We start from the raw sequence: 19,116 nt of genomic DNA on the forward strand, positions 1-19,116 counted from the left end.
GGAGAGAGGAACGGGGTGGCTGGGAGATATTTCCCTTCTGTATTTTCTGAGTTTTGGACTATGGGAATGTACCCTGCAAAAACTGAACACCAGATTATCCCCCTTTCTTTCTGTGCCCCCACCCCCAGCTGTTAAGTGGAGGGTGTCCAGCTTCTCGGCATTCTGAACAAAGAATTGGACAAAATGCACAAAGTGAGGAAGGAATGGAGGGATTTATTGAAACTGAAAGCACACTCCACAGTGTGGGAGTGCACCCGAGCATAAGGGCTCAAAGGCACCGTTAAAGAATTTTTGGGAGTTTACCCCCTAGAGGATTCCATTGGTTACTTCGGGTATGCCCTATGTAAATGGAGAGGATGAAGTAAAGTTACAAAGTCATTTAGCCATAGGCCCCATAGGGAGGATATTTCCTTTTATAGCTGAAGTGTGAACAGGCCTTATGTTCCCTGCGTCCAGATCCTAATTTCCTGCCTGATAGCGAAAAAATGGTCTTAGAAAATCAGATATACCTGAGTGTTCAAATCCCAACCAACTCTGTCTGATGATCTTAGGCAAGCACTTAACCTCTAACACCCCATGTTTTTCAACTACACAATAGAGGTGATAATAGTAACTGCCTGCTATGGTGGTTGTGAGGATTAAATGGGATTGCTAGCATGGTGCCTGGTGAAGCACTCAATAAAGGTTCCCACAGTGGCAGTCATAATGGTAATAACAATAGCAATATTCTCTTTTCTCTCTGGGCCTCTGGTAACCAGCTATAAATTTGATCTCTTTCCCTGTCCCTTCCGCCCTTACTGAGTTCTTTGAGAAACAAATGAGACTGTGGGATTGGAAATGCCTTGAAAATGTGTCAAGCGTGACTGAGAGTGAGGAAGTGTTACTGTGGAATAGTCACTGTAGCTGTCGTTCCTGGTCTGCCAGCTGCTTCTCTGCCTGCTGTATCCTGACTTCACCTTTCTGTATTTTCAGTACAACAACCAGTTAACCGGAGACAGTGATGCCCTCAGGCTGAAGTTATGTAAGAACAGGTAGGATGGGGGACGGTGGGATGGGAGGTCTGGGGCCCTTAGCATGGGTGATGTGCTGGGAGGTGGGAGGGGTGCAGGTGAGCGTGGTGAGGTGGTCATACAGGTTTGTCTGTGTGCACAGGCTAAGCTCTAGTACTGGCTGTGCCCCTGACTGACGGTGTGGCCTTGGGGAACTCATGTCTTCTCTCTGGTGTGCCACCTGTGACTTTTGATTCCTGAAGTCCCTTCCAGTGCCACGGTTCTGTGGTTGTGGGGCGAAGCTAGAGGAGCTGTCCTTTCTGCTCTTTCGTTCATTCCTTTCTCTCCTGCCTCTGGCCATAGCCAAAACAATGAGTCCCTGAAGCAGAAGAACTCAGAACGAGAAGAGAAGCTTCAAGTCCTAGTGACCGTGAAGTCAGGGATTTGACTCAACTTGAAGGAGCTTCAGAGGAAGCTGGAGAGGGCTGAGCTCCTGCTTCAGGCAAGAGGCTGCAGCCCCAGGCGTGGTGGGAGCCCCATCCAGCTGGGGACATGGTCTAGGGATCATGCACGGTATGGGGAGGCTCCAGCCAAGAGCTGGAAAATTTAGGTCCTTGTTCTGGTCCTGTCATAGAATCCTCTGGAGACTGCTAAAAATCTACCAATTGGGGCCCTGCCGTAGACCTGGGGAATCAGAATCTCAGGGTTAGGGCTTACATTTTTTAAAAAATTGCGTCATGGATGAAAACCATTATTATGTAGATTACACTTATATGGCTAGCTCATGAGTCTGTTTATTTCCTTCTGAGGTTCAAGCCAACACTTCGACTATTCCACGGTAATAATAAGAGAGTAGAGTTTTTGTTTGTTTTCTATTTTGGGACGGGGCCTACCTGTATCACCAGGGCGGGAGTGCAGTGGCGTGATCTTGGCTCACTGCAACCTCCACCTCCCAGGCTCAAGCGATCCTCCTGCCTCAGCCCCTCAAGTACCTGGGACTATAGGCACACACCACCACGCCTGGGTAATTTTTGTATTTGTAGAGACACGGCTTCGCCATGTTGCCCAGGCTGGTCTCGAACTCCTGAGCTCAAGCAATCCACCCACCTCAACCTCCCAAAGTATTGTTATTACAGGCATGAACCACCATCCTTGGCCTGAAATCTTTTAAAAAAAATTTAATATTTTATTTCTAAAGCAAAGAAACTCGACAGTAGAGATCTTTATTGACCAAGTTGTACATTAAGCCAGGCTCTAGACCTTTTAAAGGGCACTATGTGGAACAGCCCAGGCTCCCCAGATCTGAACTTCTCACTATTTACCATTCGATTTGGTTCTAGGAAGTCGGCGCAAAACAGTCTTAGGTTCCCTGCCTCCAGACCCTATTTTCCTGCCTCATAGAGGTTTATGTTACTGTCCTTTGGGAGAATCCCTTCTCTTTCTGCACTTGCTTGGCTTTTCTCCCAAAGGTTCAAATCAGACAGTTGGAATTTTGATGTTTGAGAAAGCAGAATTGAAGACAGCACTGTATCACACTGAACGTGCTGCCAGGCAGTTTGAAGGTGGGAATCTGGGCACCCATCATCCTTCAACCTGGCGCTTTAACAGGCTTTTAGGGGTAGTCCTTTGGGTCCCATCTCAACCTCTCTCATTTCAGGAGAGTCCATGGATCTGGTCAGCAGCCTGCAGTATTTGCAGCAGTTTATGGGAGAGTTGGAACGAACTCTCTTTGCTGTCTCCATGCAGCAGAAGAACATGGACAGGGTGAGTCATACAGCCTGCCCCATCCCCTGGCAGCCCAGCTTCCCAGATGGAGGACTTGAAGCTGGTTATGAAGCTCTTAATGCTAACCAGCAGTTACAGCAGGCCATGGAGGAGCGGGCACAGCTGGAAGCACACCTGGGGCAGGTGAGGCTTTGCAGAGGGAGGGATGTGGAAGGAAGATAACCCCAGGTGGCCAGGACCAGGTGAGGACCAGTGACAGCCCTTCCTAACTTCTGTGCCCATTCTTGTAGGTGATGGAGTCACTGAAACAACTACAGATGGAGAAAGATCAACACGCTGAGAATCTGAAAGGAGAAAGCACCTCGTGGTGGCAGAGGATGCGGGAGATGTCAGAGGAGGTGAGACCTGACCCTTCAGCTCCAACCACAGATAGGTCACTTGATTGTTCCAGGCCTCTGTGAAATGGGAGGAGCACAGCCAGAGGTGGTCATGGGTCTGGGCTTTGTGGAGGTAGGGGCAGAAAGGGAGATGGTAGCCCGTCCAGCCACCAGCCCTGCTCTCCAGAGCCCTTCCCCACTGTGCTTTGGGCAGGTGCACATGTTGAGGGAGGAGAGGGCACATAGCATGAGTCTAGTACAGGAACTGGAGACGAGCTTGGCTGAACTAAGGAACCAGATGGGTAAGCTGAGGCTGGGGTGACCTGGGAGCAGGAATGGCGTCAGAGGGCTGTGGGGATGGCTTAGAATGCCCCAGGGAGGTGGGCGCATGGAAGGGCTTTGAGGCAGAGGGAAAGAGGTCTGTGCCAGGAGACGGCAAGTCTTGTCATCTTCATGAGCCTCAGTTGTCCCCATCAACCAAGAGGAAAAAGTGCCTGTTGTCAGCCACCCACAGTTGTCTGTACCTGAAAGTGGCTTGGAAGATTGGCTACCATCAGGGTGTGAGGAATCATTAGCAGGGAGGCCAAGTTTGGGGAGCTTGAGGGGAGGAGTAGATCAAGAGGAGAATTTTTTTTTTTTTTTTGAGAATGCAGAGGGTTTTTTTTGAGAATCATTAGCAGGGAGGCCAAGTCTGGGGAGCCTGAGAGGAGCTGTGTACCAAGAGGAGGGGTTTTTTGAGAATCCAGAGGCCCTTATTGTCTGCTTCCTTTCTCAGCTGAATCCTCACCCCTGGAGCCCCCAGCAGGGGGCACAACCCTCATGTGAAGTGGCACTTCTGAAAGGACCTGTGAGCCAGAGCCCTGCTTTGATGGCTGTGGGCGAGAGGGGATGATTTTTCTGATCTGCCTCCATCCTTCCCAGTGCCATGGGAGGCAGACACCAAGTTCTGGGGTCTCCAGCTGCAGCAGCAGCTACCAGCAGAGGCTGAGCACCTGTGGAAGGAGCTGGAGAGTGTGGCAGGACAGCTCCAGTGGGCCCACATGCAAGACAATGGGGGCTTGAAATGCCTGAACTGGGAGCAGGAAGAGAGGCTGCTGGAGCTGAGCTCTGAGGGGAGCAGGCGGAGGTACGCAGGCAAACCCTGGGGACCATGCAGAACGACCTCACCACCATCAGCCCTGCACTCTGCCAGAACCCTGAGCTCAAGGAGCAGCTGCAGAGAGCAGCTTTGTAAAACTCGTGCATCCCACCTGGGGAGACTGTCCTCCTCCCTAGCCCTCCAAGACTTTGTTTCCCCACCTGTTAAGTGGGGGCAGTGTAGCCCTCATGTGAAGTGGCACTTCTGAAGGGACCTGTGAGCCAGAGCCCTGCTTTGATGGCTGTCGGGGAGAGGGGATCATTTTTCTAATCTGCCTCCATCCTTCCCGGTGCCATGGGAGGCAGACACCAAGTTCTGGGATCTCCAGCTGCAGTGGGTGGCGTGATTGCTTGTCTTTGTCCAGAACAATGAGAACATGGAGATCACCAGTGCACTTTAGTCTGAGCAGCACGTCAAGGAGGAGCTGCCGGAGAAGCTGGGTGAGCTGTAGGAGATGGTAATCCCTGCTGATTATGCCACTACAAGGGAGAAGGCAAGGGAGAAGAGAGAGGCAGACAGCTACATTGTACATTGCCCAGACTACTACTTCCTCATCACTGTCCTCTGCCCAGGAGGGGCCCAGTTAGGGTCACTCTGCGGCACAGACTGGCCTTCTGGAGGAACAGTGCCTTTCTCCGCCCTGACTTTGGTACACCTTCCTCCAGCCTGCTGTGGCTGCCACAGGTCAGAACCTGCTGCTGTCTTTTGCTGAGCTCCAGGGGGAGTGAGGTCCTCATGTGTTCATGAAGGAGGCTGTGCAGCCTCTGCTTTGAGCTTTGGCCATTCGAAATGCTGCCTAGCAGTCCAAGGCCCGGGCAAACCATATCCACACCCCCAAGTGGCTCCAAGCACGCATGACTGTCAGTCTGACTGCACCAGCATCTGTCCTACCTGTTCCACACTCTTGTGTTCATGGCACTGAGGCACCTTCTCTCCTGCATGGCCCCCTAATGCCCTGCGCTCTGTTCTGTGACAGATGCCAAAGACCATGCTGTGTCTGTATAGCCACCTGCTGATGACACCGTGTTACCTGGTGGTGTCCCTTGCCTGGTGCCAGTCTCACTAGCTTAGCGGCACCTCAAGTTCGTGCCTCCTCCTCCTCTGCCCGCCACCCTCCTGTACCTACTATGGATTCTATTTTTCACAAGTAGTTTGTTCCTAGGGCGAAGTGCCCTCCTGGGGACTGGGATATGGGAAGGCTGAAACTGGGCTTTTCCTTGAGGTTTGGGGAGATAGAATATTGTTGGAATGAGCTTGGTAACTTGGCTCACCCTGCCCTCGGTGATTCTTACAGAAATTGAATGACCATCTCATATGTTTCTTCCCACACAGAATCATGATACTAGCCCCAATCTCATGGATGAAAGTAAGTGAGTGTCTCCTATCGGGGCAGCAGTCTCTAGGCTGAGGGAGTCAGGGAGACCACTGTCTAAGACCTTCTTTCCCATTGAGCCACCTGCACTCCTGACGTCTGTGTCTCTGCCCTTAGGACCTTCTCATCAACCGAGAGCCTGCAACAACTCTCCCAACAGCTCAATGGCATTGCTTCTGAGGTACTTCAGAAATTGTGGCCCAGAGGGGAGTGCGGGGAGAAGGAAAGTATGATAGAAAGAAGCTGAGGCAGGGATCACAAGAGAGAGGAAAGATCCTGGGACCAGCCAATTTGCTGGGCAATGTTGAGGAAGTTGCCCCTTCCTGAGGCTTCTTCCCTGAAGCTGTTCATATGAAGGAGTTGGACCCCGTGGCTGGTTACATCATTTTATCCTGCTGTAGAAACACCAGATGAGAGTGCTTGGGAGGGAGGGATAGTGGGGAGATAAGAACCATGAGAGAAGTTGGCATAAAGAGGTTACGGGATGAAGGGTCTGAGTTATGCAGAAAAGAAAATGTTGCCAGTTGCTGGGGAAGAAAGGAAGTCAGAGGGCTTAGACACTGAGGGGACAGAAGATCTCCATGCACACCCTCATCTCTTGTAGTCAGCAACATGTATCCATGCGGAGGGTCCTGCATCATCTGCTACCTTGAAGGATCTGGAGGTAAGAGGCCCTGGGCCATGACCCAGTGACCCTGCAGGCCAGCCCTCCAACCTCCTCCCACAGCGGGGGCTGGGTGCCCCTCTGCCAGCTGAGACAGCTCACGCACACCCCAACCCTAATGATTGCTCTCTCTACCTCTCCCCTCAATCCTCCTCCAACTCCTCCTCTCTTCATGTGCCTTAGAGCAGATACCAAGAGGTAACAGTCGCCCTGGGCTCAAGTTATATAACACTCAGTCAACTGAATAAAACCATCGAGTCATTGGTAAGAGTTCAATGGGGTCCGCTGATTCCACACGGCAAGTCCTGGGCTCCAGCAGTTTCCCCTTGGGGCCCTGAAGAAAGAACTGGGGGTCCTTGATGCCAAGGGCAAATGGGGAGCTGGGGGGCCATGGCCTCAGCTGGAGGGACCCCAGAGCACAAAGCATGCATCATGGCTCTTCTGTCGCTGCCTTCTTTGCCTACTGTCTCTTCTCCAGACACCCCTGCTCCAGCTCTTGCCACACATGCCATGGGGTTGTGGCTTCTCAGGGAAGCACTGGCCTGATTGGTTTTCAGGAGCCCTGTATTTCCACCCTGACTCAGGCCCTAATTTGTTCTTTGATTCTAGATAAGCCACCTCTCCTTCTTGGGCTTGTGTTTTCCAAGGAAGTAGAGTTAGAGAGCATCAAAAGTCTCTGTTAGCTCTGAGAGTCCATGATTTAAAGGTCCAGTAGAATGTAAACTTCAGGGCCAAGGGATCCTGTCTGTCCTTTTCTGTCCTGTATGTCTGCTGTGAAGAACCATACCTGGCCGTACGTGCTCAGTCAATGTTTGTTGAGTGAATGCACCTTTCTAAATCACAAGCTGGTAGAAAGGTGAGCTTTTCTCAAACTCCATCTCTAAAGCTTTATATTACTGTCCTTTCGGGAGAATCCAGATTCAGACTTTCAGTTCTGTGGCTGTGGGCCAAAACCAACAAAGACTCAAATCCTCTGTCCTTGGGAGCTTGAGGAGAGTTGACCAGTTCATGGTCCCAGTGAGTCTGAGAACTTTGCCTTTAAAATCCACTCCTGGCCTCTGCCTACCGCTTCATGGCCTGGGGAATAGAGTTGAAGGGGCCACCCTTGGTCACCTTCCTTTGACTCTCCCAAGGAAACAACACGTCCAAGAAACTGGATCTCATCGAAGTAGTAACGTGATTTCTTTGCTCACAGCGTGACTGCTGGGTTTGAGGGGCACTCAGATGTAGAGGCCCCAGTCTCGTCTTGCCCACTCCCAGCCTGGAGAAGAAGGCTTACCCCCCAGATTCCACCTCATCCCCACAGGGTCCCTGATAACCTGGTCCCATGGGTGGGCCTGTCCTGGGGCATTCAGGACATTGGTGGCATTCAGGGGGCAAGTCCCTTGCTGGGCCATCTCTGCCTCCCCCTAGTAAGAGCTCTGTCTTCTTTTTCCTACAGGAAAAGCAAGAAAGCCAGCAAAACCAGGGAGCCCTAAAGAGGCAATTACAGGTGAGTGGAGGGTGTGAAGTTCCCTCCTGTCCTCTGGAGAATGTTGCTTTCCTTTTCTTTCAGCATTTGCTTGACTTTTCTCCCAAAGTTTCAAATCAGGTAATTGGAATTTTGATGTTTGAGAAAGCAGAATTGAAGACAGCACTGTATCACACTGAACGTGCTGCCAGGCAGTTTGAAGGTGGGAATCTGGGCACCCATCATCCTTCAACCTGGCGCTTTGATAGGCCTTTAGGCCTTTGGGCCCCATCTCAACCTCTTTCATTCTAGAAGAGGCCGAGGATCTGGCCAGCCATCTGCAGTATTGCTGGAAGCATGTGGGTGAGTTGCAACGGGAGCAGAGGAAGGCAGATAGGGTAAGTCCAACCACTGGCCCCATACCCTGGCAGCCCTGCTTTCCAGATGGAGGAGTGAGGGACCTTTAGGTCCCTTCTGCAGGATGGAGTGTCCTGCCCAGAAAGCAGCATGGGCCATTTCTTGCTGCTTTTGTGCATGGTTGTTAGAGTCAGCATGGGGCTGTGTCGGCTGCTGTGGGTGAGTTAGGGGTACTGTTGGGAGCGAGCACTGGATGCAGAGCTTGGAGGCCAAGTGCCTACCCTGCCGTTACCTGGCTGTGGCCTTGGCCAAGTCCTAGGTGGGGGATATGGTACTTGCACTGTGAAGGTACAGAAGAGTATCTTTAGTATGTTATCATTTGTGTAGAAAGAGGGAACATGTGTGTGTGTGTTTGTGTGTGTACGATGATAATATACATAAAACACGTCTGCAAGAATTTGTAAAAAACTTAGGAGAGAGGAACGGGGTGGCTGGGAGATATTTCCCTTCTGTATTTTCTGAGTTTTGGACTATGGGAATGTACCCTGCAAAAACTGAACACCAGATTATCCCCCTTTCTTTCTGTGCCCCCACCCCCAGCTGTTAAGTGGAGGGTGTCCAGCTTCTCGGCATTCTGAACAAAGAATTGGACAAAATGCACAAAGTGAGGAAGGAATGGAGGGATTTATTGAAACTGAAAGCACACTCCACAGTGTGGGAGTGCACCCGAGCATAAGGGCTCAAAGGCACCGTTAAAGAATTTTTGGGAGTTTACCCCCTAGAGGATTCCATTGGTTACTTCGGGTATGCCCTATGTAAATGGAGAGGATGAAGTAAAGTTACAAAGTCATTTAGCCATAGGCCCCATAGGGAGGATATTTCTTTTATAGCTGAAGTGTGAACAGGCCTTATGTTCCCTGCGTCCAGATCCTAATTTCCTGCCTGATAGCGAAAAAATGGTCTTAGAAAATCAGATATACCTGAGTGTTCAAATCCCAACCAACTCTGTCTGATGATCTTAGGCAAGCACTTAACCTCTAACACCCCATGTTTTTCAACTACACAATAGAGGTGATAATAGTAACTGCCTGCTATGGTGGTTGTGAGGATTAAATGGGATTGCTAGCATGGTGCCTGGTGAAGCACTCAATAAAGGTTCCCACAGTGGCAGTCATAATGGTAATAACAATAGCAATATTCTCTTTTCTCTCTGGGCCTCTGGTAACCAGCTATAAATTTGATCTCTTTCCCTGTCCCTTCCGCCCTTACTGAGTTCTTTGAGAAACAAATGAGACTGTGGGATTGGAAATGCCTTGAAAATGTGTCAAGCGTGACTGAGAGTGAGGAAGTGTTACTGTGGAATAGTCACTGTAGCTGTCGTTCCTGGTCTGCCAGCTGCTTCTCTGCCTGCTGTATCCTGACTTCACCTTTCTGTATTTTCAGTACAACAACCAGTTAACCGGAGACAGTGATGCCCTCAGGCTGAAGTTATGTAAGAACAGGTAGGATGGGGGACGGTGGGATGGGAGGTCTGGGGCCCTTAGCATGGGTGATGTGCTGGGAGGTGGGAGGGGTGCAGGTGAGCGTGGTGAGGTGGTCATACAGGTTTGTCTGTGTGCACAGGCTAAGCTCTAGTACTGGCTGTGCCCCTGACTCATGGTATAGCCTTGGGCAACTCATGTCTTCTCTCTGGCGTGCCACCTGTGACTTTTGATTCCTGAGGTCCCTTCCAGCGCCACGGTTCTGTGGTTGTAGGGTGAGGGTAGAGGGTTGATCACCAAAGCAGCACTTTCTGTTCTTTGTTCAGTCCTTTCTCTACTGCCTCTGGCCATAGCAACAGCAATAAGGAGCTGAAGCAGGAGAACTCAGCTTTGGCAGAGCAGCTTCAAGTTGTACTGACTGACAAGGCAGGGATGCAGTGTAACTTGGAGGAGCTGAAAAAGAAACTAGAACTCACTGACCTCACGCTTCAACAAGCGAGAGGCTGCAGCCCCGGGCGTGGTGGGAGCCCCATCCAGCTGGGGACATGGTCTAGGGATCCTGCAGGGTATGGGGAGGCTCCAGCCAAGAGCTGGAAAATTTGGGTCCTTGTTCTGGTCCTGCCATAGAATCCTCTGGAGACTGCTAAAAATCTACAAACTGGGGCCCTGCCATAGACTTAGGGAATCAGAATCTTAGGGTTAGGGCTTAAATTTTTTTTTTTTTTTAATGCATCATAGATGAAAACCATTATTTTATAGATTACACTTATATGGCTAGGCTAGCTCATGAGTCTGTTTATTTCCTTCTGAGGTTCAAGCCAACACTTCGACTATTCCACGGTAATAATAGAGAGTAGAGTTCTTGTTTGTTTGTTTGTTTGTTTTGGGATGGGGTCTCGCTCTGTCACCAGGGCGGGAGTGCAGTGGCGTGATCTTGGCTCATTGCAACCTTCACCTTCCAGGCTCAAGCGATCCTCCTGCCTCAGCCCCTCAAGTACCTGGGACTATAGGCATACACCACCACGCCTGGGTAATTTTTGTATTTGTAGAGACACGGCTTCGCCATGTTGCCCAGGCTGGTCTCGAACTCCTGAGCTCAAGCAATCCACTCACCTCAGCCTCCCAAAGTGTTGGGATTACAGGCACGAGCCACCATGCCCAGCCTGAGATCTCTTTAAAATTATTTTTTATCTCTAAAGCAAAGCAACTTCACAGTAGAGATCTTTATTGACCAAGTTGTACATTGAGCCTAGCTTGTGCCCTTTTAAGGGGCACTGTGTGGAACGGCCCAGGCTCCTCAGATAGAAACTTCTCTTTCTTTACCATTCAGTTGTCTAGCTGGTGTGAAGGCCCTAATGCTAACCAGCAGTTACAGCAACCCATGGAGGAATGGGCACAGCTGGAACCTACCTGGGGAAGGTGAGGCTTTGCAGAGGGAGGGATGTGGAAGGAAGGTGACCCCAGGGAGCCAGGAACAGGTGAGGACCAGTGGCAGCCCTTCCTGACTTCTGTGCCCATTCTTGTAGGTGATGGAGTGGCTGAAGTATCTGCAAATGGAGGGAGACCAGTATGCCGAGTATCTGCATGGAGAGAGCGCCATGTGGTGGCAGAGGATGCGGGAGATGTCAGAGAAGGTGAGAACTGACCCTTCAGCCCCAACCACAGATAGGTCACTTGATTGTTCCAGGCCTCTGTGAAATGGGCGGAGCACAGCTAGAGGTGGTCATGGGTCTGGGCTTTGTGGAGGTAGGGGCAGAGAGGGAGATGGTAGCCTGTCCAGCCACCAGCCCTGCTCTCCAGGGCCCTTTCCTCCCGTGCTTTGGGCAAGTGCATACGTTGAGGGAGGAGAGGGCACATAGCATGAGTCGAGTACAGGAGCTGGAGACCAGCTTGGCTGAACTAAGGAACCAGATGGGTAAGCTGGGGCTGGGGTGACCTGGGAGCAGGACTGGCGTCAGAGGGCTGTGGGGATGTCTTAGAATGCCCCAGGGAGGTGGGCGCATGGAAGGGCTTTGAGGCAGAGGGAAAGAGGTCTGTGCCAGGAGATGGCAAGTCTTGTCATCTTCATGAGCCTCAATGTCCCCATCAGCCAAGAGGAAAAAGTGCCTGTTGTCAGCCACCCACAGTTGTCTGTACCTGAAAGTGGCTTGGAAGACTGGCTACCATCAGGGCACGAGGAGTCGTTAGCAGCAGGGAGGCCAAGTTTGGGGAGCCTGAGATGAGCTATGCACCAAGAGGAGGGCTTTTTTGAGAATCCAGAAGCTTTTATTCCTTATTGTCTGCTTCCTTTCTCAGCTGAACCCCCACCCCTGGAGCCCCCAGCAGGGCCCTCCGGAGGTGGAGCAGCAGCTACATACAGAGGCTGAGCACGTGCGGAAGGAGCCGGAGAATCTGGCAGGGCAGCTTTAATCCCAGTGGAAGAAAATGAGGACTTGAGTCTCCTCAACTGGGAGCAGGAGGAGAGGCCGCTGGAGCAGGAGAGGCTTCTGGAGCTGGAGCGGAAGGCCGCTTCCTTTCTCAGCTGAACCCCCACCCCTGGAGCTCCCAGCAGGGCCCTCCGAGGTGGAGCAGCAACTACAAGCAGAGGCTGAGCACCTGCGGAAGGAGCTGGAGAATCTGACAGGACGGCTTTAAACCCAAGTGCAAGAAAATGAGGGCTTGAGTCGCCTGAACTAAGAGCAGGGGGAAGTTGCTGGAGCAGGAGGAGAGACTGCTGGAGGAGGAGCGGAAGGCCGCTTCCTTTCTCAGCTGAACCCCCGCCCCCGGAGTCCCCAGCAGAGCCCTCCAAGGTGGAGCAGCAGCTACAAGCAGAGGCTGAGCACTTGCGGAAGGAGCTGGAGAATCTGACAGGACAGCTTTAAGCCCAAGTGCAAGAAAATGAGGGCTTGAGTCGCCTGAACCAAGAGCAGGAGGAGAGGTTGCTGGAACAAGAGAAGAAGCTGTTGGAGCTGGAGCGGAAGGCCGAGCTCTGGGAGGAGCAGGTGGAGGCGCTCAGGCAAACCGTGCAGAACAACCATACCACCATCAGCCGCGCGCTCTCCCAGAAACACGAACTGAAGAAGCATCTGGGCGAGCTGAAGGAGATGGTAACCCTCGCCCAATTCAAGAAGGACAGGGAGGTGGGTACTAGCCTCTGGGGAAGGGAGGTGGGAGGCCAGAGGCAGCTCCCTCTGGTGAGCAGTACAGGTGACCCCAGCACCCTCCAGGGCAGTGCCGTGACTGTTTCTTGCTTCCTGCCCTCTGACTTTTAGAGGTGGGTAGCCTTGGACTCCTCCCAATATCCTCTAGCTGGCTAACATCCCAACTAGAGACATGGAGCCCTCCAATCACAGGGAAAAGACAGTGGTATAAGAGGCTCCTTAGATTCAAACTGAATTCTGGCCTCGGCTCCACTGCTCACCATTGAACTGCTTTCCATCTCTAAGTCTTGGTTTCTTTCACTTAAAAAGGAAATGAGCATTTTCCTCGCAGAGGTGCTCAGGATTAAATGAGATAATACGTGGAAAGCATTAGGCATGTAGCACACGTAGCAGATGGGGGTTGGCTCCTGCTTTTCCACCTGTGGCTTACAGGGTAAATGGTGGAAAAAGGGTGTGTGATTTGAGGCTGGGGAAGGAGGCATGGGGCTCTCGGCAAGGGAGACAGTCACTTAGGCCTGGAGCAAGGGGCCAGGGGCCTGGGCAGGCGACAGTGTCCCACGGTGCCCTTGTTACCCTGTTTCTGGGCCCAGAATCTGGAAGCCAGCCACCGCTTGACCTCACACCCAGCGTCTTCCTGCAGGTGGAGCTGAAGAGCCAAGAGGCTCACAGCCTGCCGCAGCAGCGAAACTAGTGCTGGGTCACCTGCAGCCGTACTATCAGCGGCTGATCTCTGAGAAAGAGGCACTGCACAGGCAGTTACTTCTGCAGATCCAGCTCGTGGACCAGCTGCAGCACCAGAGAAAAGAGTAGCAGAGATGGCCCGCCAAGAGTTGCAGGAGACCCAGGAAACGGAGTTGCTGAGGGCAGCTGCCCGGGGGGGATGAGACCTGGCAACCTCTGTGCCTTCTCATTCTCTTTCCTGACCCCTTAGGAGCGCCTAGAAGCAGAACCAGTAGCTACAGGCCCATTTGAGCTTCATGGCTCTCCCTGAGGAAGGTACGGGGGAGACCACTCAGAGGAAGAGGAGAGAGCCCCAGGAGGAGCGGGGGACTGTTAGCAGCATAGGATTGAGGAGTTGGAAGAGAGCCTTGGAACAGCGGATCATTATGCAGACCAGGTGTCCGCACTAAGTTCGGCATCAGTATGGTGACCTGGGAGCAGGGGACCACCAGGTTGCCTAAGGATGGGTAAACTGGCCCAGGTCAGAAATAGAGCAGGTCAGAACTCCCAGGTCGATAGGTAGTGGGACTGTGCCTGGGCAACATAACAGGACCTTGGCTCTTTAAAAAAAAATACAATAAAAATACAGAACAGCTGCTCATTCCTCTCTGGGGAGGGGCTGACCTAGGGTTACACAGTGAGGGTGGGAGCAGAGGTGGGCCCACTGTACCTCCCATGTTGGGTTGTCTGAGGACCCCTCTAGTCACCACCCCCCACCTCCATAGGAGATGGACTGGAGAGTGAGGAGGAGGAGGAGCAGCCTTGGTCCATGCTGAGCATCCTGGAGGACCTGGAGAGCCGGGAGGCCATGGTGAGCCTGACTCCCCCTGCCCCACCTTTGCTGCCTCCCTGTCTGCTCCCTCCCAGACACCCTTATGCTCTTGGTTTTTCTGCCTTCTGATTTATTTGGACTCTCACCCCTTCCCTCGGAGCCAGTGGTCAGACACCATTTCACCTGAGACCAATAGGTGCACCCTCTGAGGCCCCAAGGGAAGGGCTTCTCTCTACTGCCCTGGCCCATTCATCCTGTGTATCCCCCTACAAGAATACGCACCTCCTGCCCGCTAGTGACATTTTAAAACTTGGCTTTAGCCAGTGCCGAAGAGGAGCAGGCACAGCCACATGGGCGGCTGAAAAAGCAAAGGGTGCACTGCCAGTGCCATCTCACCTGGTGGCCTTGGCCGAAAAGCAGCCAGAGGCGGCAACCTCAGCCGCAGGGACTGGGGGCCATTCTGTGTGGGCAGACCCACGGGGCCTTGCAGGAGACCATGGAGAAGCTGCAGGTGAGTGAGTCTTTCCTGGCATGGCCAAGAAGGGTGGGGGTGGGGCAGGTTGTTGTGGGGATGTGACCCTGTTATTTTGACTCCAGAGCCGCTTTATGGAGCTCATGCAGGAGAAGGAGTGGGTGAAGAAACTGGAATGTTGCTGCATTCAGCTGTCTGGAGAAACAGACACCGTCAGTGAGCGAGAGGCCAGGGCATGTGTCGGGGTATCTGCAGAGTGGTCAGAGGTGCCCCAGTGTCTAAGCCCTGTCCTCCTGCAGGAAAGTACATCACATCATACCAGAGCCAGAAGTCAGTGCTGAAGACGTGGCACCAGGAGGAGGAGTACGTAAGCAGGTTGGCCCAGGACAAGGAGGAGATGAAGGTAGGGCATGCAACATCTCTGCAGGGGTTGGGTAGGGGGGGCATGGGCATGGACGTGGCATCTGAGCACCCCTCCCTCCAGGTGACGCTGCTGGAGCTGGTGTTGCAGCTTGTGGGCGACCACAATGAGTGGCATGGTAGATTCCTGGCAGTTGCCCAGAACCCTGCTGATGAGCCCGCTCCAGGGGACCCAGCCCCCCAGGAGACTGGGGCTGCCGACATGCAGGGTGGTGAGTAGGGCCCTTGGACAAGGTGGGCTGGCAGGATGAGGGGAGGGCTCACATGGTGCTCTGTGCCCTGCCTCCCCGTCTCCAAAGATCTCCCACAGTGTGGAGCCTGAACAAGAAGGGGCCGGGGCGGGTTCTCCCCACGACACCTCCATTGCACAGCAGATCATGCAGCTGCTTCATGAGGTGCAGAGCCCCCGGGAGCGCCCAGGCTTGGGCAGCAACCCCTGCATCCCCATTTTTTACTGAGCTCAGGAGAACAAGGTGAGGATAACAATCATCTAAAAGCCGGCCACTGTCAGGAAAGCCTGGAGAAATGGGGCCAGAGGGTCTCCCCCACTATGTCCCTGCCACCTCTTCCCAGTTACCCCTTTACCCTTACAGTAGCAAAATAAGACCCCTATCTAATGAGGGAGACAGGTGCAGATGAGGGGAACATCACTGTCATCTAAAAACAGGCCACAAAATTAAAAAAAAAAAAATTATGGGATTAAAAATAAAGTTATGGGAAAAAAAGTTATGGGATAATAAAAGTTATGGGTGGGTTTAAAGAAGTTATGAAAAAAGTTGTAAGAAAAAAGTTATGAAAATAGTTATGGAAAAAAGTTATGGAAAAGTTATAGAAAAAAGTTATGGGATTAAAAAATAGTCATGGATAAAAATTTAAAAAATAAAAAATAAAAAGCAGGCTACTGTCAGCAAAGCCTGGAGAAGTGGGCCTGGAGACTCTGCCCCTACCATGTCCCTATCATCCCTTCCCAGTCACCCTTTTACCCTTAGAGTAGCAAGACAAGCCCACTGTCTAATTGGGTGAGACACACAAGTGCAGACCCTTTGCCGCCTTGGCCAGGGCTGAGTCCTTAAATTTCTGGATGGTGATTATTGTTATTTAAGAGCTAGAGGCTCAGAGTTTATTTCTTTCGAGGAAGCCTCATGGCCCCTCTGATGGCCTTAATTTCACCAAAGTAATTTTTCCCTCATGGGGGCTCCCATTTTACTCAGAGAGGCAGCTGAGGCAGGGCAATGGAGCTAATGTAGACCAGGCAAGGGCACGAGCTGCTGGAGGTGGGTCCCCTTCCTCAGTGTACATATTGTATCTGTGCAACATTTTGTATATTCTGGGGGTAGGGCTGCCCCCTGTGTCATACATAGCGGAGGTTGGAGTTGGCACATGGGGAGGAGTTTCTAATAATTATTTGTGGCTGGGAAACTTATTTGATAGCATATGGCAGAGGAAGGAGGCAGGGATGGGGTTGTGGCTCCATGGTGATGAGACTCCTGTTTATTTTGCTTTTTATTTAGGAATAAATAGCTTTTGGCCATACTGCTCAGCCTGGTGTGTTCCTATTTCCTTCATTGGCTCCTGGAGTTTGTGCCACTGAACGGGGAGTGCCAGAGTGTCTGAACATGTCCATCTGGGCTGATGGGGACCTTCCAGGCCTGTTACTTGTATACTGCCTGGTGACACCTGGGGGATTCCACGGGGACTACCATGGTGCCTGTGGGGCACAGTCTAGCCCTGACAGCCAACAGGCTCAGAAGCCTGATCTACTGGTGGCTGGGAAGGCAGGTACCAGCACCCAAGGGCACTGACTTCCATCCAGCCCAGGTGTCTTCCATTCCATCCTCCTCCCTCCCTTGCCTGTCTGTTCCTGGTGGCCTGTTTTTTCTGTCCCTCCAGCGTGCCAGCTGCCCCGCAGGCTTCCTCCAGGCTGAGTTAATGGCCCTGCGCCCTTGTGGTGAGAACCAGCTTCACAGGATGAGCCAGCTAAGCTCCAGGGGCTTTCCAGGAAAAATGTCCCTTGGAAAGGATGTGGCCTTTTCACTGCTCCCAACAACACTCTCTTAATAATGGCTTGGCCCTTCCCCTCCTCTGAGTTCCACAGAAAACGCAGCTAGCAGAGGACACATTTCCCGTCATTCAGAATGGGTTTGATTATCAGTCGAGGGACAGAAGGACTGGTAGAGACCGTCAGGCCACATGGCTGCCTGCACAGTACACCCATGCTTGGCAGGGGACTGAAGGGATGGCAGGGGCTGGCTGTCCACAGGCCGGGCATGACAGGGAGGCCTCACTGGAGGTGGCACACTTTGGAGGGGCAATGTTCCTGTTGGCTACTGAACTCTTCCTTTGGGCAATAAGTTGAATGTCAAAATGAGGAACTATGGGTCATTTTCCCTTGAAGTGATATACCTGGCTCCTTGCCAAAGGATACCTTACTTTTGATTTTGCTAAGGGAAGAGGAGACAAAACATGAAGGCACTTGTTGACTGAAAGGAAGTCTTGAAAAATGCTTCAGCATGGAAAAGAGAAATGGAAAAACTAGAAAATAAACCATACTTCCCAGAAGCTCAAGAGAAAATGTCCCCTTTTTCCATAGGGCCCACAGACGCCAACCGTGGGAGACGGTGGCATGTTTAAAAACAGGCAGAATAAGAACCTATTCTTATTTGATTTGGATAAAATTTGGAAGTGACATTAGCTACCCCTCTCCAGATATAGGGGAAAGTACAGATCCTTGGAAATCCTAGACCTCAGTCTATATTACTAGATTCTCTTTTGAGCAGCAGCTTGGAAAGGCAAAGATGGGGAAGATTTTTGACTTCACTTCCTATGAATTATGCAGCTTCTTGCTAAGCATGGCTGAGAGTTTATTTGGGCAGGAGAGATTATGTGCAGGAACCTAAGAGGAGGAGCCTGCTCTGAAGAATGCTGTCAGCATCAAAAGGGGCAGAGGAGGAGATGGAATACAACACCCAAACTCCACAGACTCCAGGGCACATCTTGGAAGAGGTTCCAAATGTGGGCCCTAGTGATGCCATCTGCAGCAGAGAGAGCAAGTTCCAAAGAAGATAGGACAAGGTACCATAATTCGATGGTGAAATATCTTATATCAGATTTTGATAATAGTATTTAACTCTGTGGGTATTAATTTCATTAATATGTATTATTTCAAGAAAAGTGGATAAAATCTAATAATCTCTTCCACAATATGTGTATATAAGTGAGTGAGGATGCCGCAACTGCCTACCTAGCAATCCTAAATTATCCAACTAGCACTCAGGGGAGCCGTAAACTTTAAGGGTCTATATATTTAGCCACTACTCAGGTCACTGGGCTCCCTAGCCCAAGTATAGTTTCAGCCAATCTGGCAGCGTGGACCCAAATTCGGGGTGATCAAAATCAGTCTTCCTCTGATATATACACAGAATACCCCAGCCACCCCAGCCTTGCACCCAACTACAGCCCAACTTACAAGTTCATTATCGTGATCCCTGCCCTTTGGAGAGCATCACATAATTCACAACAAGTAGCTGATTGAAGAGCAGGGAGTTGGTTTCATTCATCTTTTTCCTCTTTATTTCTAGCCTACTGCATGGTATGGTCAGGTTGTGAACACTTATTTATTATGGAATAAAGGAGAAAGGGGAGAAGAGAGAGTTGGAAGACACCTAAAATATGCTTGTGTCTAAACAATGAAAAGGAGAGAGAATACTGCAAGATGACTCTTTCCCCTCTTGAAGCCCTCTTACTAACTTCATGCCTGTTTCTTTCCTTATTCTTGCCCTTATCCTTCTTCCAGTGACCCATTCTCTCTCCACTGTTGATGTCACTGATCTTTTCCTGTTTGGGGCCTTATTTCTACCCCTATTTGCTTGCAAGACTATCTACCTTTCTTTTTCTCATTCTCTGCGTATCTCATCTGATTGTCTGATTTTTACAAATTTGATCTCTTATTCTGTCATCTGATAACTTTTTTCTTTTAAGAAGGAATGGCAGGGCCTCAGGAGAGCCAACCAGTAAAAGAGGAGATAAGAGAGCATCATCT

At 51.3% G+C, this 19,116-nt stretch overlaps 1 protein-coding gene across 1 annotated transcript; it reads left to right on the top strand.

The window, feature by feature from the left end:
• The first annotated feature begins 2,414 nt into the window (after positions 1 to 2,414).
• On the top strand, positions 2,415 to 4,962 carry LOC117070556 (golgin subfamily A member 8B-like). The gene is made up of 2 exons (XM_033189880.1): positions 2,415 to 2,897; positions 3,005 to 4,962. Exons 1-2 carry the CDS (start codon positions 2,655 to 2,657, stop codon positions 3,173 to 3,175), a joined length of 414 nt encoding a protein of 137 aa, XP_033045771.1. The 5' UTR covers positions 2,415 to 2,654; the 3' UTR covers positions 3,176 to 4,962.
• The last annotated feature ends 14,154 nt before the right edge of the window (positions 4,963 to 19,116 follow it).

The sequence above is a fragment of the Trachypithecus francoisi genome, unplaced genomic scaffold (assembly GCF_009764315.1).
Source record: "Trachypithecus francoisi isolate TF-2019V2 unplaced genomic scaffold, Tfra_2.0 Lachesis_group3, whole genome shotgun sequence".
NCBI classification, from domain to species: domain Eukaryota; kingdom Metazoa; phylum Chordata; class Mammalia; order Primates; family Cercopithecidae; genus Trachypithecus; species Trachypithecus francoisi.